This window comes from Centruroides vittatus, unplaced genomic scaffold (genome assembly GCF_030686945.1).
Source record: "Centruroides vittatus isolate TY-2023 unplaced genomic scaffold, ASM3068694v2 contig_349, whole genome shotgun sequence".
Lineage (NCBI taxonomy): Eukaryota > Metazoa > Arthropoda > Arachnida > Scorpiones > Buthidae > Centruroides > Centruroides vittatus.
In genome coordinates this window covers 4191129-4218389 of record NW_027122172.1, presented here as the reverse complement: position 1 = coordinate 4218389, position 27261 = coordinate 4191129, and the positions used below count along the sequence as shown (strand labels likewise).

The 27261-nt window shown below is 36.2% G+C and overlaps 4 protein-coding genes and 1 long non-coding RNA gene across 10 annotated transcripts in view; 4 read left to right on the top strand and 1 right to left on the bottom strand.

The window, feature by feature from the left end:
- Nucleotides 1-2059, top strand: part of LOC136974441 (uncharacterized) — a 58834-nt gene extending 56775 nt beyond the window's left edge. For 3 of the 4 annotated variants that reach the window (XM_067269330.1, XM_067269328.1, XM_067269329.1), the window contains exon 31: nucleotides 816-2059. In XM_067269330.1, the coding sequence (XP_067125431.1) occupies nucleotides 816-1377 (562 nt within the window). In that variant the 3' untranslated portion in view covers nucleotides 1378-2059. The remainder of the gene's footprint in view (nucleotides 1-815) is intronic. The other variant, XM_067269331.1, reaches the window with a different exon arrangement.
- The window catches only part of Grip (Glutamate receptor interacting protein), a 330265-nt gene that overhangs the window by 15376 nt on the left and 287628 nt on the right, over nucleotides 1-27261 (bottom strand). The gene's annotated exons all lie outside the window — the stretch shown is intronic.
- On the top strand, nucleotides 16812-17333 carry LOC136974479 (uncharacterized). Its single transcript, XR_010880648.1, has 3 exons — nucleotides 16812-16896; nucleotides 16961-17041; nucleotides 17209-17333. It is a non-coding gene; the product is annotated as an uncharacterized lncRNA (long non-coding RNA).
- On the top strand, nucleotides 17434-18840 carry LOC136974509 (cilia- and flagella-associated protein 251-like). Its single transcript, XM_067269419.1, has one exon. The coding sequence runs from the start codon at nucleotides 17434-17436 to the stop codon at nucleotides 18838-18840; it is 1407 nt and encodes a 468-aa protein (XP_067125520.1).
- The window catches only part of Grip163 (gamma-tubulin complex component 6), a 73182-nt gene continuing 67017 nt past the window's right edge, over nucleotides 21097-27261 (top strand). For all 3 annotated transcript variants that reach the window (XM_067269334.1, XM_067269332.1, XM_067269333.1), the window contains exons 1-4: nucleotides 21097-21253; nucleotides 23251-23439; nucleotides 23511-23663; nucleotides 25504-25613. In XM_067269334.1, the coding sequence (XP_067125435.1) occupies nucleotides 21223-21253; nucleotides 23251-23439; nucleotides 23511-23663; nucleotides 25504-25613 (483 nt within the window). In that variant the 5' untranslated portion in view covers nucleotides 21097-21222. The remainder of the gene's footprint in view (nucleotides 21254-23250; nucleotides 23440-23510; nucleotides 23664-25503; nucleotides 25614-27261) is intronic.

The following is a 27261-nucleotide window of genomic DNA, read 5'->3' as shown; positions in this document are numbered from 1 at the left end:
GGCTTTGGAATCAGTGGCGTAGCGAACATAACTGGCGCTGGACACTTTATTGGCACCCCTCTCCCCCTCCAGAAACACATATAGTTTGTCTTAGAGACCATTTGGGCACCCCTCTGCGAGTGGCGCCCGGTGCGTGATACACCCCCTTGCACTCCCGTCGCTACGCCACTGTTCAGAATCTGCGTCTTCTTCTGTGCCATCCATTGCATCTGTAATAGCAATTCAGTTGGAACATTTTTCAGGAGACAGATAACCATTCCACAATTTTTGAAGCACTCACCTTCTTTATTTTCCCACAAGCAGTTAAAGCGTGGTTTTCCGAATATAACCAATTTTTGTATTGTTTTCTTACCTAGGGCCTAGTCCTTAAAGGGCTTGTTGATGTTGGCTCATCTTACGGTTCAGTAACATCACCAATTTACAATTTCTTTGTTTTTATTTGTTTTTTAAAGTTAAAACACCTCAAAAGGTTAAAAATACTACAAAATAAGCGATGCAATATTATCCTTTGGCAGATGGAGGAATCGTTTCCGTGGAAAGGATCCCGACTGAAAACTCTAGTGGGACGAGGATGAAAGTAGGTCGTGGGATTGTAGATACGATATGATTTACAGGACTTAAAAAATTGTATTTTGAGGTAAAATTTAGCCACTTTCGAATGTAAGCAGGACCGGATTTTCGGGGACATTAAAAGTGCGGCTTAGAATCGAATAAGTACGGTATTATTTATTTAATTATACATTTAAATTCTAATAATAGTATCGGCATAAATCTATTTAAAAACTCCATTGACACTGGTACTTTTGTTTTAACAGTAACACTACAAGTAAAGAAACGGTTTCTACAATTCAGCACTTTTTAAATAAATTATCCACAAACTTTTGTCTGACTGTGGTATCTTCAATCATCAAGCATGTACAGTCTGGTCAACAACATACAGAATTAATGGATTACATGATGGAATTAACCGGAACTGCAAGCATGCTACAGCAGATTCATATGGTAGATAGATGGGAGGGACCGGTTCCCACTCATTGTCTGTGGCAAGAAATTTTTCACAATCTACAGAAGCGAGCTCTGGCCAATTGTAGCATTCATCTGTCGTCCAACGACGTCGAACGTCTGAGCAAATCGTTAATAAGCGAGCGCGTAGGATCTCACGTTTCTACTTCGTGTAGCAAAGACGTGATCATTTTCACCTGCGGTCACCATTACACTACTCAGAATTTCAAGTCGATAATACTTCCGTATTTTAAGGAATCGTTGCACACGTTTCCTCAGACCAGCAAGCAGATGTTGGCCCGATACCAGTCCGACGGAGCAATACCGGCCGCTTGTCCCAGATGCGTGGTGACAGAAATTAAAAGCGAACTTTAACAACAAATTATCGTTAATATTAAGGTTATTAATGTTCAGTAAATGTAAAAGTCATTGGGGTGTTTTGTTTTTAATCTCAGGAATACACGCACGATCATTTTTCGTTAAAAATAAAGTCGTTCCTATAAGTTTTATTCATCCGATTATGTATTTATATTTGGATACTTTCCATTTTGTTTATAGTGCCAATAAATTTAAAAAAAAACATAGCAATTTTCGACAGACGTTTTTTAAGAAATCGTACCATAGATGCTTTCATACAAATAAGGCAAATTGACATTCACACCGAACGATTCATACTCTTGTTTTGATTCAAATTTTATACCTTATCGTCCCAGATAATAGTGAAAGTAGGATGTTATATTAATGTGTAATTCTTTAAAATTGTGTAAATTGTGGACTTTGATGAATAGAAATGAAAATCTCGTATGGGTGCTTGATTTTACTCGTTAATTGCTCTTATTGTTTGACCGAATGTGAGGCAAGAATGAAAAGCATTCTTTTGTTTTGTTAAAGGAATTGTGAATATATTATTAATTTGCTTTCAACACTTTTTATTGAAACCAAAATTTGGTCTTGTTGATTTTTTGTTTAAGATTTTTTAAACCTATGAGAACTTTTTGGTTTTTGTATATATTTCATATCGATTGTTTGCTTAATAAATGTTTTTGAAAAAAGATGATTTATATTTAAGTCAATTTTGTATGAGTTAATTGTTAACATAATTAAAATTTCTTTCAATGTTCTAAACTTTATTATTCTATATTATTAATCCCTTTCTGCCCTGTACGTATCGAAGATCAGGTGGATAAGACACTTCGTACGGACACACCATTCTTCTGACATCACGTTTTAATATGTTAGAGTTCTGAAAACAATCCCATTGACCCAAAGCGTGTTGAAATTGAAAACTCGCCTGCAATGGGCTCGATTAAAAAGGCCCATTTAATATCCATAGGGCGTTAAAAGTAAAAAACAAAAAAAAACTTTGTGTAGAATTATTAATTAGTAATTAATAAATTAATTGACTTCTACTTTCCTGGCTATTATAACACAACATGGGATATATTTCCGGCTGTCGTAATATTGTAATCCTGTCACGTTTGATGTCTTTGTTTTTGTAATCGTAACGTCTGAACCCAGAAAAGTCGAAAAAACTGATACCCAGAATGTGTGTGTTCGTTTAATAATTCAGGACGAGATAAAGATTAAGAAACGAAATTTGGCATGGTAACTTGTATATAAGGGGCATCGATGGTACTAAATTTTGGTGGTTAAAGGTCGAGGGGATCACGTATCGTATCTCGAGAAGGGTCAGACTGAATAAAGGTTTTATTCAAAAATAAAACTCGTCTCTACCCTCAAAACTGTCTTGCCATCCGATGATAACATAAAAGTTTTTACAACAAAATCTCTTAACTGATGGCGCCAACACAATTGTAATTATTACGATTAATAAAAGTTGTATTTTTAATAAATCTCACTACAGCTAGGAAAGTTACGCAACTCGTTGCTGGATTTTTTTAAACTAAAAATTATTAAATTGTTTTTGCGGTGGAATGATTATTTACCTATTACTCCGATTATTAGACAAGTAATCGTCGCTTAACGATTAATTTGAAATTCTATATGACAGTAGCACCTGCTTAAGGTGATCAACCTTGGAACCAAGATAAATGGTATGATTAATTAATACTTTGCAGCCCGAGGAAATTATTTCGGTTTTTAGAACATTTATTTAATGTGGAATGAATTTAGTTTCTCACTGTAGCTGTTTCTGATAATGGAAAATACTACAATATGCGGGAGGCTTTTCTTGTCGACGCCGCCAGGACATGTTTTGGACTGTTACTCGCCGGCGTGCTACACATACTTGACCGCCCCTATCAATGCCGATCGCGAGTAAATTCAAAACCCACGAGAGCGTACTATCGACAGTTTCGTGTAGTTGACAGGGGTTAAAAACATCCATTAAAATTAATTTTAATTTTATTCAAATCGAACCTCCCCGTTGATAATAGGCGCCTTTCTGCGCCTCCGTGAAATACAAGCTGCAAATTAAAATGAAATTTTTCTTATTTAGTAAATGAATATGTGTATATAAAAATTTATTTAAATTAACAACGCATCTCTTTGTTTATTTAAATTGGGCTGCAATTTGAAAAAAAGTGTAGACCTATAAATTCCTTAATCTCGAGAACGGAGTTCGATACATGAAACTCGAGACGAAATATAGAAAGCTTAGGGGTGGCGTGTCCCGATTAACTATACATCATTCAAAAAGTTTTCCCCCGAAAGGAGTAAGATAACGACCGGCTGGAGCCAGTTGATTATTATATTTACAGTATGAAAAATTATATTCTTTAGTGGACAATCGGCCGCCACGTGCATGCACGCACTGCGTACCTACCAAAACCGGCCCCGAGTCGTTCCGAGCGAGACTTTGTCGGCCTCCCACCCGTCTTTCCTGTATAACCTTTGGCCCAAGTTTGGTTAGATTTGTTGAAATCCGATCGTATTAGAAACAATTGGCTACTAAGATCTAAAACGCGTCGTGAACAAAATGGTGTCAATTTCTCACCGAAATAATATATTGTGTGAGAGATATGGTACTGTACATTGCGGACCAACTAAAAACAATTTATGTGCGAGTGTCCAGCGTACAATAAGAAACTGTTTATATGGAATTGTCGCTACTTGTTATACTTTCAACACCCGATATAACAAGGTGACGGCCGGATGTTTGAGCTGTTAAGACTTCGGTCTACCGCTCTGACATCGATTTCGGGCCGTCGAAGAACCCGGGGCGATCTGTACCTGGTGTGTCGAGACAGTCCGGCAGCCCAAATTGTGGATCTTCAGAAACCGACGATGGGAAAAATTAAAAAGGCCCTCCATAAAAGAAACAAAACAAAAAATCACCAGCTGCCGTATTGCAAGTGTGATGAAATATACGATGAGCACGAAGATCTTTAATTGATGATCTTAGGTAAGAGTTAGCAATACTGAAATACGACCGAGATTTGACGCAAATAATTTCTTACCATAATAAATTTACAGAGATTTAATAACAGAAAAATTCATCACAAAGAGATTATTGATGCGAATGTGTAAATTCCATTTAATCCGTGCAAGATGTGTGATTACCAGAGCCCCTTCGGCCGCCAATTTAAAGTGTTTTAATCTTTAAAATTGGCGTTTCCACTTCCCGGGACGAGGACCCAGGAGTTGGATTTGTGGGAAGCGAGTGTTCGGGTTGTTTCATTGTGGGGAATTACAGAGAACGAGGCGCTTGACGTGTAAGTGCGTGAATTCGAGAATTCGAATTCACGGACATAACATCACGCACTTCGTGTACAGCGATGTTATGTTCGTGCGTGTGTGTGTGTGTGATCGAAGAACACCTTCGGCATGTCTGAAAACAGAAAAACAGTAAATTACGATACGAGAATAAGATGTGTTAAAAATGAAACGAAAGAATTCTTACCATCGGAGATTTCGGAAAATATTCACCTGTACGATAAATGGCCACTTGGTCCTCTTGGTGGTAAAGTTGGGGAGGGAGATACTTCTCCCTCCCAAATGTTCCTGCAAAACACAAAGACAGCGAGAAAAGGAGAAGTCGATTCATTTATTATCTAAGGTGAACGTTATTACCTTTATCAGATAGTCTTTCTACCCGAACAGTGTCGTGAGGAGAGCGAAGGACCTGACCCAGCCTAGCCTAACCTAACCGGAAGCTCAATCCTCGTATCAGCTGTTTGGGAAGAAAGGTGGGCCGAATGTCGCGTCCTGTGAAGAAACGTGTCAAGTCCGGGTGGTCAAATCCGTTGTCGTCGATCGAGTGTCACGTTCGGGAGACAAGTCCGCGAGAACATCCGGGTAAGAGACGGCCACGTCCGGTAAAAAGTGTCGAATGCGGGTGCAAAGGACGAGTTGCGGAAAATCGAAGAGGATTACGGCCTAGGCCAAGGGAACCGCAGCCACCCACAGAAACAGAACCGGCGACGCAGTCTCGAGCGAGGAGGAAGAGGCAGACCTCGCGAGGAAAATAGAAAGTGACGTCGAACTCCAAGAGGACTCGTCACTCTCTATGCCTTCCTTAAGAACGATTGAAAATTGCAGTCTGCCATTGTGACGATGTCACTGCAAATAATTGCTCGTTTATACCGATTTGTAATGTTATTAGCAATACGATTAACTTTCATTACATTGTAATAGAAACTGATTATTTTGGGTACTAAGTTTATCAGTTATGTATTCGTGTTAAAATGAAGAGTTAGGCTCCTTATTATTATTATTATTATTATTATTTTTTAACATTACTACGGCATTGGATATATACATACTAAATGTTTAATTTATTTTTATTTAAAAAAAGTATTAACATTTGTATAAAATTTGGTGAAATTTTTATTAAATATTTATTTTACATAATTAAAGTACATGTGCAATAGCAAAACACCTTGAAACAAATATTGAATATGTAATTAACAGAGTTTACAACAGAAAATTTAAATTATTTCTGATTTTATTAACATTTTCAACAAATATCTTTTCAAAGCGAAATCTGATTTTAAGTATTAAACAGAAAAATATACTGATAAACTCCGGTAAAACCAATCTTTGCAATGTACACTAAAGCAATTAAATAAAATAATTTGACATCACTCCATTTAATATCGTATTTACATTAATCGTGCGTATCAAATTATAAATGATTTACATTTGATATTATTATTATATCGATTTTTAAGAATTTGCTGATCATTACACAAAAATATACATCTCTTGATATGAAATTTTCAAAATAGAATCGTTATCTGTAAATTTATTAATCTGATAATCAAATTTATATCAAAATACTGTATCGATTTAAGTAAAATATGTACTCACTTATATCGGTAATAACAATTTCTGTTTACAAATATAATTTCAATTAAAATTTTATTTATTATTATTTTACAATTTCCTCGTACATTTATTATTAAAATAATTACGTTATATTATTCGAGTAAAGTATCATACACTTTTTCCTTTTCTGGTTTTAAAAAAACAAAAGCAGAAATTATCATTATAGCAACTATTATATATAGTTGCAATTTAATAACTTTTTAAAACAGTTTATTAAAGTTAATATTGAGATTTTAATCTGCATTGGCGTGTCTCTCTTAGTTTGATCTGGCCGCAACACTCCGACGAGAAATCCCATCGAGATACTGCAGCACGGATCACCAAGCCTCCCCACCACGACAAGGTGGAGACACGACGGGGAGGAAAAATTTACCCCCTGCCTTGTTTGCGTATTCCAATCTGCCCACTTCCCCTCACTGACCGCGAGAAAAAAAGAAAAACAAAACAAAAAATCCAAAAATACAAAAATAATCCAAAAAAACACAAAAACAAAAATAATCCAAAAAACACACAAAAAAACAAAAATAATCCTGTAGAAAAAAACAAAAAAAACCAAAAAGAATCCTGAAAAAATTCCTGGTCAGATCCCAGGAGGGAGAGTGCAGCAGAAAGGAATACCCCGGGGGCACCACGAGGAGGTAAGGCTCGGAGGATTTTTGCTTCCGCCCCCATTTAGTCCGTAGAGACGCGTATTTCGTCTCTCCGCATTAAATGAAGTCAAACAATTAAATAAGACGCCCGATTGTTATGTTTCATTCTTATTATTTGTATTGTCGATTGTTTATTGTTTCGTCAATCGATATATTGATATTTTCGCAATTTATAAATGAAATTCTTCACAATTATATTAATGCATAATTAATGAATTAAATTATTGCAGACAATTTGTAAATTCGTTCTAGCAACAACATTCTCCATTGCAACTTTTTTCTCAATCTGTTTTAAATTTACATAAATTCTTAAGTTAAAAATAAACATTCACTTTTTCTAAACATATTTCTTGTCATTGTGTTAATGGTAACCACAAAGAGTTAATTATTTTACAGAGAAATCTATGTTTTTGTCATCTTAAAAGTTTAAAACACGTTGTTTTGCACCTGGAACGAACAAGGAGAATTTTTCGGGGGTGGTCCGTTCGGATATGTCGGGCCCCGTCCCTCACCACCCGGTCGCCCCATTGTGGGCCTGGCCGAACCCATAATGGGCCTTCTGAAAGAGGCCCTCTTAGTGCCCACAGGGCGGAAATAGTTAAAAAAAAAACATATTTCTTGTCATTGTCTTAATGGTTTACATTTTAATAAAATATATATCATTCGAGAGAGAGGCAGAGTATTTTTACTTTCTCGGCTGTTACATATAGCAGCGAGAAAGTATGGCGATCGGTCAAAGAATGACCCTTCGAGATTTTTACATTTTTGGACTCGGGGACCTTGAAATTACGAGAAATGCAAAGAAATTCGGGTGGGTGTTCTGCATGTATGGATGTTAGTGTGTGTGTTGCACGATTTTGTTCACCCTGTTTGAAGCCTAATAACTCTTGTGCTTTTTTTCGAAAATTTTAGGAATTTCGACAATAAAGCAAGCCTAGGCCAGTACAGCTGTCCGCAGCGACAAAACCACGGACAGCACGGTCCCTCAACTTCGGCGGCTCTCTCCTCCGATTCCTCCCCGTTCCGACTTCGGCAAAGCGGTGGCGTCGCCGTCGCGGACGAACGGGCAGAACGCGACCAACCAGAAAATGTCAACTCGGAGGAGTTGTCATTTTCTACATCCTCCACAGCAAAGGTCTGTGGCCGGATGACCCCCGAAGACCTTGGCCAAGTGCATTGGACCCAGGGTGTAGCGTCGCATGATCCCGACTCCGGGAGGATGCCACGCCACGCGCACTTGGGGAAGGTCTTCTTCACCCGCTGCCTCTCGCTCCTCCAATGGCACGGAACGACAGACTGGTTCTGCGTTGTCCGAGGAACCACCTCCCTCCAGCGTCACCGCATTCTTCCGTCGGAACATCCGGCGAAACTACTCCAACATCTTCGTTCTGAAAAAAAAAGAAAATTTGCAATTAGTCCATTAAAACAAAAGCTTAAATTAATGTCTAAATTCTTCCGAGAAAAGCAAAATGCTAACAGCAGCTGCCTTTTTAAATCTAAAAGATTCGAATCCGACCATCGAACGACGTGCCGAGATGTCTTCTGGGGCCGATTAACGCAGAAAATGTCCAAGATTATACTCATGACGAATCGGAATTCGGATAGCTCGCGTTAGATCCTACCGGAAATTGCTAGAACGTTCCAAGTGTATTTGCAGTAGAGACGACCGACCCAGAACGAAGAAACTCTCTTACGTGTAATTTGTATTTGTACGACAGTAAATTAAAGACACGCCGCACGTAGCCACGAGGAAAAGGCATTCGAGCCCAAGTCGTAACAAGTGTTTCCTTCTAGAGCAATTTTCCCTAACGTGTACGTCACATAAACGCAACGACGACATCTAAAAGACTTTCGTGCAAAGAAATTGCCAACGAGACGACCAAAACACTAGACAAACGTACGAAGACGCGAAACGTGTCCACAGCCCAACTCGCCATTCGGGACACGAACGTTTAAGTGGCACAAAGCATTGGCAGAAAGTTACGTAAGTGTGGAAGATCGACCGCACTCGGAAAAGACCCACCTTGTGGAAAGAGACAAAGAGCCTAAGGAAAAGAATTATTTGTGTCCAGCCTGTATAGATAACTGTTAAGTGTATTAGTATTAGTGCAGACAATTTAATTCTGGCAAAATAAGTTATTGAAAAGCGTTGTAACTAATACATAAATTGCTTGGAGAAGTCGGAGGTCAAAGGGCGAAATTTTTGACCTGTCGAAGGAACATCCAGTGGCGTAGCGTAGTGGGGGCGGCAGGGGAGGCCCGCCCCGGGCGGCACTTTAATGGGGCGGCAAAATTTCACAATAAATAATAATAATACCTAAATAAGAGGCGGCGAAATTTTCCTCCGCCCCGGGCGGCTGACACCCACGCTACGCCACTGGGAACATCCCATGCTTCGGAATACGGGTTTCCGCCATCAATGTTACCAGAGTATATTTTAGTTAAAATTCGTATTTACAGTTAGTATTAAATAATTTTTAATTAAATTTCTATAAATAATTCTTATTCTTTGACCGTGTTTATAAAATATAAATGAATTAATTACGAAACGAGCAAATACTTAATCCGTTTACGGCGCTTCGGTCGCTGTCCAATGTGGCGGCTCGTTTAAAAGTCCTAATTCACAAGCGACGGCAGATTTAAACGCAAATACGCCGGCCGACGTCGTCTCCGAAAGTTGGACTAAACGAAGCGAAAATAAAATCTTACAGCTAGCTAAATTCTAATTAAAATCTTACTTGGTGTAATGTCGGCGTCTAAAAGTCTTCGTAAAACCTCTTCGAGTAGCAAAGAACACCGAAGAAAGGCAAAAAACACAGCAGAAACCAGAGCAAAGAGCGCACACGTCCGTTCGGCAAGCGAAAAACGGGCAAAGTGACGCAAAATCGTGTTGCAACAATACGCGTTTCTATGGAGACGGCAATTGTTGCCGTTTCTATGGAGATTAGAAAGCGCCTAACGAATTCGAATGCGATTGACGTAATGGATTCTTTTTGAATTTTAAGGCTAAATATCCGCATTTTTTACGTTCCTATCCCTCGAATGACGGCGGATTGGGATCGAGAGACTCCCTACCACCCTCCGCCTTCCATTTCCATTCCCCACAAGGGGTTAGAAGCAAGATTTTCTATAATCGACGTCGCCACCCCCAAAACTACAACAAATCATTCCTCTCGTTCGTCCGGTATTCTCCGATTGACCGACAGCGCAATTTTTACTAAATTTCCTAATATTTCGTTCATCCGACGCCATTTTAAAAGCGGTTATCTGACGTCGTCGGACATTGGTTATATGAAATATGCGCGTTATAGTTTAGTTACGTAAACGTTAATCGAAGTGACTTATTTATTAAATAAGCGAATTTTATGAATTTACCCGCCCCAAAGAAAATATCGTGTACGTATTCTACACCAAGGAATCAAAATATTATAGTTGTTCTTGTATGGAAATGAAGAAAAGTGATGGGCCTACTGCTCGAAACGAACGATTTAATTTTCTTTTTTATAGTCAAAAAACCCGGCAACGAGTTGCGCAACTTTCTCGGCTGTTGCGAGATTTCATTTAGAAAATAACTTCTGTGTTTTTAACTACGATATAATAAATAGAATCGTGTGTGGCGCCATCTGTTAGGCGATTTTGTTACGAAAACAATTTCTGATCTTATTAATATTTTATAAAACCCAGGAAATTTCTTAAGAGATAAATTCAATAAACGTATACTTTTGTACGGGGATCAATAAGTAATGGCTTTTTATTTTTTTTCAAAGCCGCATAGATTTACGATTGTGGATTAATTTAATAATTTTAATTATTCAGCAATTATATAAATTACGTAACTGTTAATTAGAAAAAATAACTGACTAAAAGGTCAAAGAAGCAATAGCATATTTGCATAGTAAATCGTATGCTGTTTTATTTTGTTAATGTCCGAGAATTTGTACAAAGTTGGTCAGGGAATTTCAAACAAAAATTTGAGTAGGAACCGTGTATATCGTTAATCCTGCCTAGTGATTGCAAATTTGCCGGATATTACGTTACCGGTAATTCGGTAATTATATTTGGAATTACCGGTAAAATCGTATTAAGGAATGATTTAAAACGAAACTGAATTACTGACAGTATTATTGAATAACCATTTATTTTTAAGTTTTCTATCAGTTTAGACCAGCGGTTCTCAAGAGCTAAAATATGGTCCGCGAAAGATTTAAAACTTTTATTCATTTTAAATTATTATTCCCACATCGATACAAACTGAATTTAATTTTTACTAAAAGTGTTATGTTTTCTATTATAATAGTACTGTTAAAGCATGTTACTCTCGAGTTTAATCAAGACTTTTAACATAAGTAATCGTTAAAGTTTATTTTCCTTAAACCTTGTGGTCCCTGCTAACAACAATGAAATCAAAGTGGTCCCTGGTCAAAAAAAGGTTGGGAACCGCTGGTTTACGCAAACAATATTCTTATAATAGTAATTATTATGACATAACGACATTGAAATATGTAAGTTCGCCGAAATGGGGGGAGTTTTTATTCCCAACCGTCGGGATGGCTAAGGGCTATTCGCATGTGGGTGGCGGTTTTGAGGAGGCAGAAAAACAAGCGTTTCACATAGAAACCGTTTATTTTAGTCGAAAATGCTTACATAAATTTAGCAATGGTCCTCGAGTTCAGAGCTTTAGGTTGTTTTCGGTTTCGGTCTGGTCCTACGCTGGAGGGGCCCCGTAGCAACGTCGAGTTAAAAGTTCGAAATTCTGAAGAGACAGTGCGCACAAGATGAACGGAAACACCACTATTGGAGGTAAAGAACACAACAGGTAGTCTAGAGGAAGCTCTTCTGTCCTTGACATCGAAGGCTTTATAATTTTCTCGGGATCGAATCATCGCTAATTGGCTAACTCTTCTCCTGCTCGCTTCCCAATTGGTATCCCACCTGTCTCCAGGTGTAAATGGAGCTTCGTTAGGTCGCAGGAAAGGTCGACAAGAGAAGGTTTATCCGACACCGTCTTTTAGACTATGATCGCGTTTAATTGTGGACTATGACACCTACGCTCATTTTGATATTTTTTTCTTTCTAGTTTCGTTTTGCTTTCTAAACTGCGTCTTAAATTTTTAATATTTTTCTTTCTAAATTTTCTTTACCTAAAATTTTGTTTTTCCCGTTACTCTTTATGAGCGTCGACATCAAAGTCCGGTGTCGCCGACTCGACACTTATAAAAGTTATAATCTTAGGGTTTGACTTAACAAACTTGTACATATCCCTTTTGGGGCTATTTCCGGGCCTCACAAATAATGCTAATTATTAATCATGTTTTTCTTTACTTTGAAAGTAGGCTGTTAGAAAACATAATACATTTAGGCTCTCGTCATCTAATCTAGATCTAATTTTCGTACAAATGGCAGCTGCATTACCTTGTATTTTTTGCTCTACGAAATAATTCATTTCATTTTTAACTATCTCTTTCACACTTTTAAATTTACTGTTATTTAATATTACTATTATCAGCGTCTACGCTCGTTTGATGTTTAATGAATAAATCCAATTTTTCTTTCATTGTTAAATTTGAGTTCTTTATTGTAGATTTTGTTCTCGGTCGATTCCATTTAAAATTGTATTTTTGTTAACATCATTGAATATTTCGTGTGACTTATGTTTGTTTAATTTTTCTGCGTGTAGATACATTAAAATATCAGAGTAAATGGTTCGTCTCTCTTTCACATGAAAAATAATTTCTTTCTTTAGTTCGTTACACAGAAAGAAATCCTGCTTTGATAGTTCTTCTATCAGAAATTCTAACGTTACATCTGCAACGTACAAATTTGTGTTTTCGCAACACAATGATTCGACCGCTACTTTTATAGGTTCATCTTCAGATCTGAACTAATACCAATTAGACTTTTTTCTGACAGAATTTCGGACCTGTGAAAAACGTTCCAGCATGGTCAACATACTGCTCCAACGTGTTTTTGAGTCTAACAGTAGAGATAATTCTTTTTCTAATTCAACTTTAATATGCTTCTGAAGAATGTCATTTTTTGGTGGTGATTTTCGTATTTTCTTAATTAAAAAATTTAAAGTTTCATTTTGAAAAACATCCCTGCGAAACTTAGTGTCATCGAGGCTTTCCTGTATTACTTCAAATCCTCCATCATCAGATTCATTGTCTGAGGTTTCGGAATATTCCTCATCCAGTTTCGAATGTATGGGTTCAGTACTGTTTTCTTTAACGTGGCCTTTTTTGTATAGAACTTTCGCTACTGCTAAGTGTAAGCCGTGAGCAAAGCACACTTGGCTGTTTACATTGATTAATCTTGACACTTTTTCATCACTGCAGCTCCGTCCGTGACAATTGAAATTAGGTTGTTATAGTCAACATTGAATTCTTTTAATCTGGCATTTAAAATTTCAACGCATTTTTCAGCACACATAGATCCACGTGCGCGAATCAAACCAAGATTCCAAAATTTGTTACTTGCGTGGAGATTGACATTCGTATATCGACGGTTGTTAAGTGATGTCCATTCGTCACAAGGTATATACTGAAAGATTCTCCTCGAACTTTTCGTTCCGATATATCTTTAATAATCTTATCCTGATTTTTTTTTCCAAATTCAGTGATCATTCTTTTAATCGAATGAGGAAATTTAGGAAAATTCACATATCCGCTTGCAGAGAAAAGTCGTCTTAGGTCATTCGATGTGCAAAATTTGGAGAATGGCAGACCGTAAACTGAAGCCATACGAGATAATACTATAGGCAAAGACTCGTCATTTTCTTTCTTGAAAAACGTAGTTATTTTTTTATTATATTCATTTTGTGCACTTTTTCCGGCAGTAAGTTTATATCATGACGTCGTATGAGGTGATTACGCAGCCCGCTAGTACTTTCTCCGACTGCTTTGATTGTTTAAAGCACATTTTGCACACTCCAGCATCTCTTTCTGTTGTGCGATTGAAGTAATCCCACGGCGAATTTTTACTCATTGATACAATAAATGTAAAAGAATGTAAAACATACTGTATTAGGGAAAATGGTATTTTATATTTTTATTTATCTTTTTATCTATAACTATTTTTATATTTATATTAATGCGTTCTTTTGTTTCTGTTTCAATTAATCTCACAATAAAGATTCCAATAACTGAATTTTACGAAATCCGAATTCAATGTGTGATGTTCGTCGCGAAAGGGTGCACACAAAGATATACATACAAAAAAAAACAATATCGTTACTTCACGTGATGAACGAGGTTCTTTGAATTTTAACTCTCCTCTAGTGGCGTGCCGTGACATTTGATAATAGGGAAGCCGACTTACAGGGGCAATCAGTTAATTGCGCGTCAGGGTCCATTCGTACTAGTTTGTTCGATAAGCCAGTAAAAACCGTATACTTCTTTAAATGTATTTTCAATAGATTATCCGACGTACTTAATAAATAAGAAAGATCAATTTTTTACCTCCGTTATTAGCTTCAATAAATTCCCTATGCCTTCTAAATGCCAATTCTCGCTTCGAGAAAAGACATATAACGTCTATTAATCGTAATTATCTCGTTATAATTTTCAATATTTATTTTATATTGTCTTCCAATGTTAAATTCTATTCTATTTTGATTTCCAAATTGCATCAATTTTACGAAAGGATCGTCATTCGTCGTAAATTTTATCGTCAAAATGTCGAAATTTTTTTGTCGACGTATTTATATTTAATTTAGGCATTGGTCTTTCTCTTTTAATAATGTTTTCTTTTTCATTATATGGTCTTCAGCCAAAACTTTTTTAAAATAAATTTTTGAATCACTAGCCACGATATAAGGGCTAAAATTAAAAATAAAATTATTAAAATTTACTTCGTAAAATAAAATTTGTGATGAATATACAATTATACATACCTGGTACATACCTGCGAGTGGCTCATGAATGGAAACAGAGACGATTTTGCTAGGTGTACAGTGAATGCATGCGTGACAAATTCCGAGGGTGTCGATACCGGTCAATGCCAAATGCCTCTTTTGTCGCGTCACTAGTATATCTCAAAGGACGCCACAGGGCCGTTGTAAATTTTAAATGTTTCTCACCATATGTAAATATGTTAAACTTAATAGTCATTTGTTTTCTAACTACTGTAATTCGTTTTAGTACCAGGTGTACACGGGAATCAGTTCCCCACTGTACCGAGCTAGTAATTGGTTCGGTTACGCTTTTGTTTAAGTAAAATTCTGGCTCTTTCGGCAGGGTTTTATTTATGTCCCCATTCCCTAATTTCTTTATTATTTAACTACTTCTTAGTAGAAATAAGTCGAAACCAGTTACTTTGTACTTGAATATCTGTAGTCTTGGGAAAACATTGGAAGACAAATTTTTATGATAACGGATACATAGATCGTAAATTTAAGAAAAATAAATTCTAGAGCTTTTTTGTACCTTGTACGTCTCATTCATTAAATTTGGTTGTAAATGATGCTGCCAAAGTAACAGTTAATTTTTAACACTGCGCTAGAATTGTACACGTTTTTTCTGCATCCCCTTACAGATGGGACGTACTAAATCGTAATATCACCGGTTTAACATCGAAATCCGTAAGTAATATAAGATGGGAGAGCGGAATAAACGCAGAATAAATATATCAAATATTTTAATGGAGTTTTTTTAAACTCCCGTCAACTATACAGAACTATCATAAAAACGTGCCAGTAAACTCCTATCGGTTGGGTTGTTATAAATCTAGTCTAGGGTGGGCAACCCTTTTTATAACACGGGCCAGAATAAATTTTACGTTTTTTTCCGCGCCGTAGTAGTTAATTGACGCCTTCTTGTGACTCGTAATTTTTTTTATTCTGCAAATATGAAATAAATAAATAAAAAGTTAATTACTACATTTATTTCTCTTATCGTTTTCGAAAATTACAAAGAATTGGAAAAATAACTATTAATTAGGTATTTTTCCAATTTAATAATCTATTAAAGATCTCGCGGGCCAAATAGAAACTTTTCGCCAGCCGTAGCTGGCCCGCGGGCTGGGGGTTGCCCGCCGTTGATCTAGTCTACTCGTGATTCGCATAATCGGGCGAGGGTGGCCGAATACCTAGCAGGCGGCTAACAGCTCAGAACCGCTCCGGGATATAAAATTGGACGCTTTACGCGTGTGTCGCTTCTGCCTGCTAAACCGGGTGAGGTTGGTGCTCTGTAAACCGCATGTGCCAATGCCTATGTAATCTGGCTGATTGGAGACTGACCCGGTTTCGACATTCCTTCCGCCACCGAATTATTCGAATATACGATAGCAATCTTATCGTTTTTTTCACACGTAGTATAGAAATTTGTAAAAGATACATAATGCAGTTATAATAAAATATTAATTTTAATTAATTAAAAGTACGTTAAAATATGAAAATTTATATTTTATAAAATACAAGGGAAGGTCGTTGGAAGGTGGAAGCGGCGCTTCCGTCGCTTCCAATGACGGCACGCCACTGGTATACTCCTGTTTTACATCCCACGATCGACCACTTCGCTCTCTACACCTTTATCCAGGTCTTTCCATCGGTCATTTCCCCATAACAATCATCTCCTAAATCTGTCTTAACCACGGAAAATATTCGAATAATTTATAATAATAACGGAATCCATTTGTTGTAACGATATTATTCCGTTTGTTAGGAGGATAAAGGCTTGCAAATATCGATTAATTTGTTTTCTTATACTAAACAAAAACAACTTATTTGACGAATTTCACTTTCTCATACCGAAAACATTTTTATAAATACATTTCTGTAAAGAGGTGTTCATAAATAAAAAGCACTTCGAACGACAGCAAAAAGGTTAGCCAGCGCCATTTTTAGCTTCTTTTTGACTCGGAATCGAATCAATCGAAATATATTTTTCAGAAAATCTCCATGAAAAGTTTTCTCAAGAGTTTCTTGAATTCCAGAAGAAGTCGTAAATTAGACAAAGAGGTAAATTTCTAGGTTAAAGTTTAGGTTTAGAGGAAGCCGTAACTACAAGGTTGTAGCTTTGTAGGAAGAGGGGACCACATCCGTCTACGTGCACGATTTGTCAGATTTCTGTGACGACGAAAAAGAGAAGAAAAACCAAAATAAAGTAATTGATTTTCTTTCTTAATTAATGAGACCACAGGAGGGTGGCACCCGTATTACATCATTCGGCCGTTTTACGGGTTCCTCTCGATGCCCGCCGAGAGGAGAGTTAATAAATAATTTCCCGTTCGTCTTTTAAAGAAATTATTATTAAATTTCTAGACAGACAAGAGCGAAGAAAAGACCTCAGACTGTACGGAGACCGATTGGAAAATCCAAGGCTGCGAGAAGGAACTCCGATTTTCTTCCATCGATTTTAAAGACCAAGTCGACGTTTCCCGATTAAACGCGGCAACGGCTCCGACTCCAACCCGTGCAAAATGGCGTAACACGGAAACGATTAAGCCTACTTCCGGCACTGGCCGTTTAAATAATACGGATAGACAGGGAGGTTCTATGGAGAAGAACGCCGATTACAGTGGAGTGTCGGAATCTCCAAACTCGTCGGACGATACCGTACGACGAAGGAAGGGCCGTGTTAACTACGCAGGTTCTAACGTTCGAGAAAAAATAATTAATAGTCCGTCGCGTTTTTTCTTGGCCGAACAATACATTAAATCGAATTATCGAAAAACTCTAGAAGAAACAATAAAAGACGCGATTCTTGGATTGCTCCAACGAGAAAAAAGAATTCCCTTGGTTAAAGTCGATAATAATAAATCTAGGCGCGGCGATAGTTCCCTGCCCGCCTTAATTTCCCCTACCGGAAACGACCGTCGGGCTTTCTCGTCACGTGATAAATTTGAAAACGAGACTGTCCAACCGTTAACGAAAAATGGCGCCGACGCGACTACGGAAGAGTCGGACGCCGTGCTTTTCACCATGGCGTTGCGAGTCTTCGACGATTTCGTGGACGTGGGCCAAGGAAATTCTAGTCTCGACGAAGAAACCGAAAGTTCCATTTCTATTCCTTGCTTTCGTTTTTTTAAAAATATCATAAAGAACAAAGAAGAATCGTCGGAGGAAAGCGACAGTGAACCCAGAGGGAAAAAAGATAAAGCGCTGGAAATGGCCAAAGAATCGAAAACGACACCCGAAAAAGAAAAACCAGCAAAAATTGCGTCACTCGAGACGTCTCCGGAGAATGCAGTGAAAGACGACGAAGAAGAAGTAGAGGAAGAGGAGGAGGAGGAGGAGGAGGAGGAGGAAGAAGAAGAAAACGAAAAGGGGGAGGCCGTAAACGAAGAATTATCTCCGGAAAATTTTAAAAGCCAGCCGGTAACGGAGGAATTGCAAAAAACCGTAGCTCCTCACGAATATCAGCAAGTCGTAGCCGTTTTTCCAACGGAGGAGAGTGGCGAACAAACTGTAGAGTCTCTATCCGAACAGAGCGCGTCGATAAAAACAATACCTCCGTATAGAGACCGGCAAAAACAAATTCCTTCGATTCGTTACGAGACGGACAAAGCGGTGACGGTCCATTCCCAACCTCCCTCTCGAGATAGCGTTACGGTTGAAACGACGCAGACTTTCTGTTATCAAAGAAAAACCGAAAGTATCTCGAATGAAGCTGAAAGTCCACCGACGACAACGCTAGCCGACAGCCACGGACCGAAACAGGAAAATGTCCGTCACGCCGCTACTCCGGTCGTCACCGAAGTCCGACGGGTGGAATACCGGTCTTCCTCTAAAAGTGGCCATCATCTAGGAGTTTCGTTTTCCGAAGACGCGAGAGACGATTCTCGAGGAAGCGATTCGATTTACGTCACGGGCAAAATCGAAAATTGGGACGACGTTAAATCGGGAAGAACGAATAAAATGATCATCAGCGGAGAATATTTCCAGTATAAATCCAACGAATAGAACCCGAGGCGGCAATAAACGGGATATTAAGATTGTGCTAAAGCGTTTTCCGTTACGTTCCCGCCATTAAATAAGAATTAATTTTGTTCAGATGTCAAAATTGAGTTCAAAGAATAATAAAAAATATATAAAGTCTTTGGCGCGTTTATTGTAGAATTCTAAAATAATCCGTGGATTCAAAAATCGCCTTATTAGCCAGGTTGAGACCGAAGTTTTAAACGCGAAAACGTGTACGTCGGACGTTGAGCGCCGCCCTTCCTGTAAGCCTAGAAGTTTGACAATGACCTTTGGAACGTCGAGCGTGATTCCACTGACTTTCCAAACGCCATTGCCAAAATTCTAGGCTTACAGGAAAGCGGCGCTCGACGTCCGACGTGCATGTTTTCGCGTTTAAAACTTCGGCCTCAACCTCACTGTTAATTTAACTCCTTCCAAAGAAAAATTTTTGAATTGAAATAACGCTGCTTTTAGTACAAATATATAGTTAATCTGGGTTCCCTGCTCTCAAGCTTACATCATCTGGTCTTGAATTTCATTTATCTAACACTGTGCTATAGATTAAAGTAAAGACGGACAGACGGACGACAGTGGAAATTTATAGGTCTACAATTTTTTTTCTACAGGAGCGGAAGAAAGACGGTGACGTCAAAATCACGTGACATCTGCGGCCAATTATCTTGATTCATTTCTACTTCTAAACGCATGTATACGATCCACATGGGACCCTCGATATTTTTGTACCAAGAAATTTGACCTGTCCCAACGTATTTTAATTGTATACCATACTACAAAAATTAAGAATACAAACGAGGGTTAATGTTACCTTAGGATCAAAAATGGCGGCCAGGGAAATTTTTCTTACTCATTGTCGTTGGCCTATCCTCTTAAGATTTATACAGATCGACCCCGATGTCTTAAGGAAAAATAGATAACTTATGTAAATATTTTAATATTAAATGTGAACTTTCGCAGGAGAAAATTAATTTTCATTGTTTGTATCTTTCAACCGATCATTTTATTTTCTGCTCTTGTCATTGAGGCTGCCTCTGAATAGCGTACAGACAAAGAAGGGTTATCTTTATGAATTTATAGTATCATTTCTTCTTTGCAATTCTTTTTTCTGTGTTAAAAAGATGTGATAATTTATATATATATATATATTTGCCAATAGAAGTACCAGTTTTCACAGAAGCCCAAAGAAATATGATTCTAAAGAACATGTTTAACTAACTCTTTCTTCATATTTCCAGTCAGATCTTTAGACCTTACGAATTTGATCCTCGAAGATGGCGTCGTAGAGTCGGTTTAGCCATTTTATACTGTCTGTGTGCCAGTGGCGTAGCGAGAGGGGTGCAAGGGGGTGTATCATGCACAGGGCGCCACTCGCAGAGGGGCGCCCAAATGGTCTCCAAGACAAACTGTGTGTGTTCCTGGAGGGGGGAGGGGGCGCCAATAAAAGTGTCGGGCGCCAGTTATGTTCGCTACGCCACTGCTGTGTGCTCGTTAAACTCAATATCACTACTGTGTAATTTGCTTAACGCCTCGTCCATATCTTATTGTTTCCGACAATTATAAATTCGTTTTGTCATGTTTATGGTCTATAATAAAACAAAAACATCAAAATCAAAACAATATTATGTGTTGTTAATGCACTGTCTTACTTCTACCGACACTCGGCAGGTTTGACGGCCGGATGGCCGAGCGGTCAAGGTGGCAGCCTACCGCTCTGGGGGACCCGGGATCGAATCCGAACGGGTCGAATAATCCCCAGGAATTTTTCGGGGGGTGGTCCGTTCGGATATGTCGGGCCCCGACCCTCACCACCCGGTCGCCCCATTGTGGGCCTGGCCGAACCCATAATGGGCCTACTAAAAGAGGCCCTCTTAGTGCCCACAGGGCGGAAAGAGCTTAAAAAAAAAAGACACTCGGCAGGTAAAAGTCGTTACGACTTAAAACGCGAAACGAGTTACATTTCAAATAAATATAAGAAAACACTGAATAAAGCTATTACGATTTCGTTTCGAGTAAACAATGTAGATACTACAAAATGAACACTTAAAAAGAAACAATTAATTATATATAAAATACCAGAGGTCGCGTTTCTAAATGGCTTTAATCAGCCGATTTCGAAACGCGACCTCTGGTATCAAAATAAAGAACTACCGTCGAGTACAGTACATGTGTGTTGTTACTGTATTTGAAAGGAGGCAATCCGTATATAATTACGGTATAAGTTAATAATAAATTAGAAAAAGAAATGATCGTAAATATTAGTTTCTAATACACAGATATATTGTTTGGCGCACAATAAATGGTATTAATATTTAGAAAACGATATGTGAAAATGTAAAGCAGAATGAATGACTTGGCTTGATGTGAAAGATGATTGGCCGAAAAGATATCACAAACTTAGGTATATTTACTATTTTAAATGTTAATAATGACAACGTTATCGTGTTAATACTTTTATTTTTATTTGGTGTATGTAAAGTTTCGGGATTTTGTGCACGTTAAACTTCTAATTGTGTTTAAAACTTATGTTATAAGGCGAAAATATATGCTTATTTGAAGGATGCTATGTGCTTTTTTTTAAAAAATTTGTGCTACTTATACAATTATTTTGTCAAGACGACATTAAATTTGTTTGCCAGGATCGTATAACTTGTAACTGGAGATTCTGGAAAAGAAGGAATGGCCTGTCTCCGAAAATGGTGTTGCCCCGTGGGTGGTTTGGAGATGTTTCGATCCCGTACGGGATGTTAGAGAGAGAGAATGACGAGATTACGAATAGTGGAAGAAGGAAGTTCGGTAAGAGTGGACTAGAAATGTGGTGTGTACAACATATTTGTTGAATATAAAGGTGGGACAGACTAGGCTTTATATTGGTAGCATGCACCACCTGCTAGCAGATAGGTTAAAAGAACACCATAAAGACTTTGAAAAGTTAACATTGCTTGCTGAAGAGTTAACATTAAACAAAAAAAATGGAAGTACAATGGGACAAAGCTTGGGTCTTATACATGATTTGGGATTCAATGCTGTAAGAATGGCCATCAAGGATCCAGTAGATGGGCCCATTTCGAATAGAAAGCAAAAGGAGAGCCATCTAGACCCATAGATATGATTTTTGAAGAAGGCTGGACGTGACAAGAAGCAGGGCACATGCAGTCAATGGCTGATGATGAGCAATGAAATCCTTTCACCATGGTGACATAAACATACTCATCCACTTGCTGAGCAAGTCTCTTCAAACTGAAGATTTGAGAAACACACTTAAAAATTTTTGAAAAGAAATAAAACAAAATTTAAGAGCAATGCGGTAAGTTTTGCAAATCTACCATACATTGGGAGAATTAACATCATATTTACATTCTACATGCAAATATTAAATATTAAAAAAAAATAATGCTTAATGAATGAAAACTACTTTTTTCTATAGTCATTCATCTATATAAATTGCTGAAAAACTTCTCCAATATTAAAATTTCCACAAATACTTGAAGATTGTTTTGCACAGTTTTAAAGTTCTAAATTTTTTCTCACAAAAAAAAAGATTTATTGCTTATTGTAAACGTTATTATTTTGACATTAATGCAGTATAACAAATTGCAGCAATCAATTTGAAAAATCCAAGAAAAAGCAAAAATCTGCAAATAAAGTATTTGTTTTTGATAAATATGCATAATAAATAATAATTAAATTCATTACTAAAATTTCATAATCATAAACATAAATTTAGATAGAAATCAGTTTAAACTAGAGCTTACTCTTGAACTTATTTTCACAACTGGTCCATTGAGAAACTCTAATATAAATCTTTTTCCATTTACTAAGTTATAATATGGATTCCTGGAAAGCCGATCTTCGAAAGAACGGCCGAGATCGCCATCTCCCCGTGACTTTACCACTATACTTTGAATCGGTACGTGGAAACATTGTTAGCCTGGCTACGCATGCTTTCTTATACTCTTGCCATCTCGGGGATTCACCAATTTGCTCCCACTGCGATGCCCAGGAAACGTCGCTCCATTTCTGGTTGCAATGCCCCCATTATGCTAGAGCCCGTCACGATCTGGGCACTACTCTGACAATAAACCTGTCCAAACTTTGCTTCTCATTTACGAGCCTTCGACTACCAGTACTCCCCACCGACACGTGATGGGGCTCGAAAATTATGTCACTCGTACCGGTCACTTTCACCGACCAATAAGCGCAGTCTATTCGGAGAAAGAGCCTACAAGGCTAACATCTCCATATAAACCAAAGAAGAAGAAAGAAAGTTATAATATACTGGTCACTTTGAAAATATTATTGTATTAATCATTATGATTAACTTGTATATTTTAATTATGATTTTTATTCATTCAATTGTAAAAAGAACTTAAATTTCAAATATTTAATTTATTTCAGAGTTGGCAGAAGATTCAAGTATTAATAATCTTATTGCTAAATTATGTGAAAATATTGTTAATGATTCATTCAACAGAAAACATACTTGCCATCAATACAGATGTTTCAACCATCTTATACAACAAGAAAAAATAACGAAGCACATGAAAAGAAAAGCATACGAAATTTTGCTGAAATTTTCAAAAATAGGTGAAATTTAAATTATTAAACTTTGTTTTTTATTAGATAAAGAAAATAATTTATAAAAAATTTTTGTTTAGATGTGTCTACAAGTTCGGGACTTTCGGATTTGTCACCTATTGATTATATTTTGGCACATATTTATAATCTCAGAATTACAAGACAGTTTGATAAAGCAAATCAATTAGAAACACTCTTAAACAGGTTAAAAGACAATGACAATTATACCCCAGGTATATAATTTTAATATTTGAATAATTATAAGCTTCACTTTAAAACTATTAATATTCATTAATGATTAAGAATCCATTTTTTTTAAATTACATATTTATTAAGCAATAAAAAGTTAATGATAATAATAATAATAATAGAATGAAGACAAAACATCTTGTTGATGACAATAATTCTATAACTATATAGATTATCATGATAAATATTACCAGACGCAGCAAAAGATACTAAATGTTTTGGTGTAAATAAATATAATAAAACTCAGTGTTGATTGATTAAGACGACAAAGAATAAAGGGAGTATACTTTTAAATGCAGAGTAGAAGTATTAGTTATTTATCAAATTATAATACATTGTTATATATTGATTTAAATCGATATTTAAGATGTAGTAATGTTTTAATATGTTTCTGGTATCTTTCTAGCAATTGTTCCAAAATATACTAATATGGAATGAATCAAACAATTTTTATAATTAGTCTTAAAGACTATTTTCTGTTAGTAAAAATAACTTTAATTTTATAGGAGTAGGAACCATTATAGCTCTGGGAAAACTTTCCAGCTCCATCCTCTTGACAGTTCTGCTTTTAACATCTAGTTTTTACTACAAATTAATAAAGAATCTAATCTATTCTAATCCTATTTCTTAATTCTTTTGTTTAACCATTTGTTCTTAGAATTACGTTTAATTCAAAAATAATAAAAATACCTATTTACATACCATACAGTATATTACAAGAATACCAACTGGGATAAGTTATGTTAGAAAATTGACAAATGGTAAAACATTACTTCTGAAAGTAAAGAATGAATAAAGACTAAATGAAGTAAGGAAATTAATTTGAAAATTAAAAGTCGGTATCTAAAAATGATTGATACAATTTCATAATGTATTCACTCGAATGCTGATGAAAATACAATACTGTTAAATTTTAAAATAAAACAATTAGTTAAATAAAACATATATATTTGTAAATTTAGATAACAAATCTATAATTATTTATTTAGGATTACAAGCATTTAATCTGAATTTTAAAATAATTTGATAATTTATTTGTTCTGCATTTTGCAAAGTTAAATCTTGAAAGATTTAACTTTGCAAATGATTTGATAAATCATTGTTATCAAATCTTAAGTCAGTGGGCTTTGTTGTACCAGTTGTACCAGGTTACAGTATTATTAGAAATGTAACTAATACAATGTTTATCAAACTGTGGTCTGTGGTGTGTTCGAAGTTCAAAAAAAAAGGTGAATCACATGCAGTGCCATAACTGAGGTGGTGCCCAGGCACAGGGCGTAGACCCTGGGGGTCGCAGAAATGACCGGAACCGAGTTTTGGGTCAGAGTTTTGGGGCGTAGTTACAAATGCTCGCACCGGGCACATAAAAGGCTAGTTATGGTGCTAATCACATGTTAAAAAATGACATCACTGACAACTCTATCATGTGATTCCTCCAAAGTTCAACTCGAAAGAATGAAGTCTTCTGTAAGAAGAAAGTTCTTGGGAAGTACATCAGAGGTGTCACTTGGCTGAGGTGCATGATGTTTTGTGGTAGTCATGCATCATGTTTTTTATGTGTTTGCTGTCCAATGTGACATTCTATGACAGAAACAAGCTTAACCAATGGTGACTCAAACACTGTAGAGTCAGTAAATAGTCCTATAATTTTTTTCTTTATAGCATTTTTTATATGTGTCAGGAACAAAAAGTTCTTTCTGTGTTTTGTAAATGTCTATCAAATGTGTGTCTTTAGAAAAAAAATTAAGAAATAATGCATAATGATAAGCCTGTATAGTTTTATCTTCAATTGGTTTAATAAATCTTTAAATGATATTTTAATAGATAACATTAAAATGAATCTGCAATTTCTTGTTTGTCTGATGGAAAGTGGAGAGAATAAACATAATGATCTTGCGAATAACTTGCATATACCTAAATCAACTTTTGAAAAGGTAAGATAATTTATAAGATTTATACATATCAGATATACCTTGACTTATGACTCCTCAATATGCAGCTAATCAAACTCATGACACTCATTTTAGTAGTCTTATTTATAAATGCAAGGTGCATTGGTTGAAACGAAACAAAGCAAACACACTGCCATCTGTAAAACTATACAAAGAAACTTCATCAACCTCATATTCTTTATAACACTTTGTAAAAGCAGTAATAAATGGTTTTATTAAATGAAATGTATGTTCTGTTTTTGTCATTACTGATATTGATTACTGTTTATTATGTACTTTTTGCATAAAAATGTTTCGTGATAGATACTTTTGTAATGATCACTTAACCTTTTTCCCACCATCTGGCATTGGGTTTTTCTTTATGTATACTGTATCAGACTTAAAACCAGGCTGTTGTAATGGAGGCATGTCACAAGTCAAGGTAGTACAGTAATTAGGTATACATATATTGAAAATTTCTCAAAAAAGTTTAGTTATATTAAAACAATATATAAAAATTATTGCTAGAAATCAATTCACATGAAAAAATAATTTTAAATTTTTGTTTCATTTTCCTCATAATGTATGAAGAGACTTGATGATAATTGAATTTTTAATTGGCATTTTCTTTGGCATTTGCTGTTTTGCTTACCTCTGAAGTCTGCTTAGCTTGTTTTCCGATAAGTATCTGAAATAATTTTAATAAGTGTTAATAGCCAGGAATGATGCTAGTCAGTTTACTTTCCTCCTTTGTTCATTACATCTAGTAATAACAGATGCATATCTCTACTTTATTTTTTAAATTGAAACAAAGTGCTCAGTTGCTTGAGATGAATTACTGTAAATTTCATCACTTAGATCTAAATTCACTCATTTAATTTCAAAATTAAATATAAACACTGTTGATTTTCACTTCTGTAGACTTTATTCAACCATGCATAATGTATGTTATGTCTTTCTGTAAAAAACAAAGCTATCTCTAGAAATTTAGCTATTTGGATGCTTATTCCCTATCTTCTTAAGGACATTTGAATGTAAATCAACATTTAAATATAGTAGAATTTGCTTATTTACCATAGATAACGTTATGAGCTGTCTAATTCATAATTAGCTTATCCCAAAACATACAAGTTAAAAACATACATAAAACTTGTAATTAAAGTTTTGGTTATAATTAGTATTTAGAGATATAACTGATACCAATGTTCTTGATATATCAGAATTTGTTTGTTTTACACACCAATACCATTTCAGTTATAAGATAGCAGCTTAACAGTCTACCTCTAGACAAATTACTTCATATCTAATTATTAACTTAGCCTAATTATATGTCAATAATTGGCAAATTGTCTGACTTTAACACTCTGGCCTTTTATTATTTTTTGATACCCATCCTTTGCATTGTTTTGTAATCTGTGGTAGACAGAACGTCCTCTCCACGTGTGATGCACTGTTGATGGTCATGTGACATATGTGACATATGAGCTTTTGGAGAATGCCAACTTTGTAGGGGTGCTTTATAGCAATGGACAGGCAACAAGTGAGCAATGTTGTTAGGTCTGATGACATTTATTGCCAGATTTGGTAATATTTCAAGCCAGTTAACAATTTGGTGACAGTTTTTTCACTGCCAATTTTTCTATACTATAAA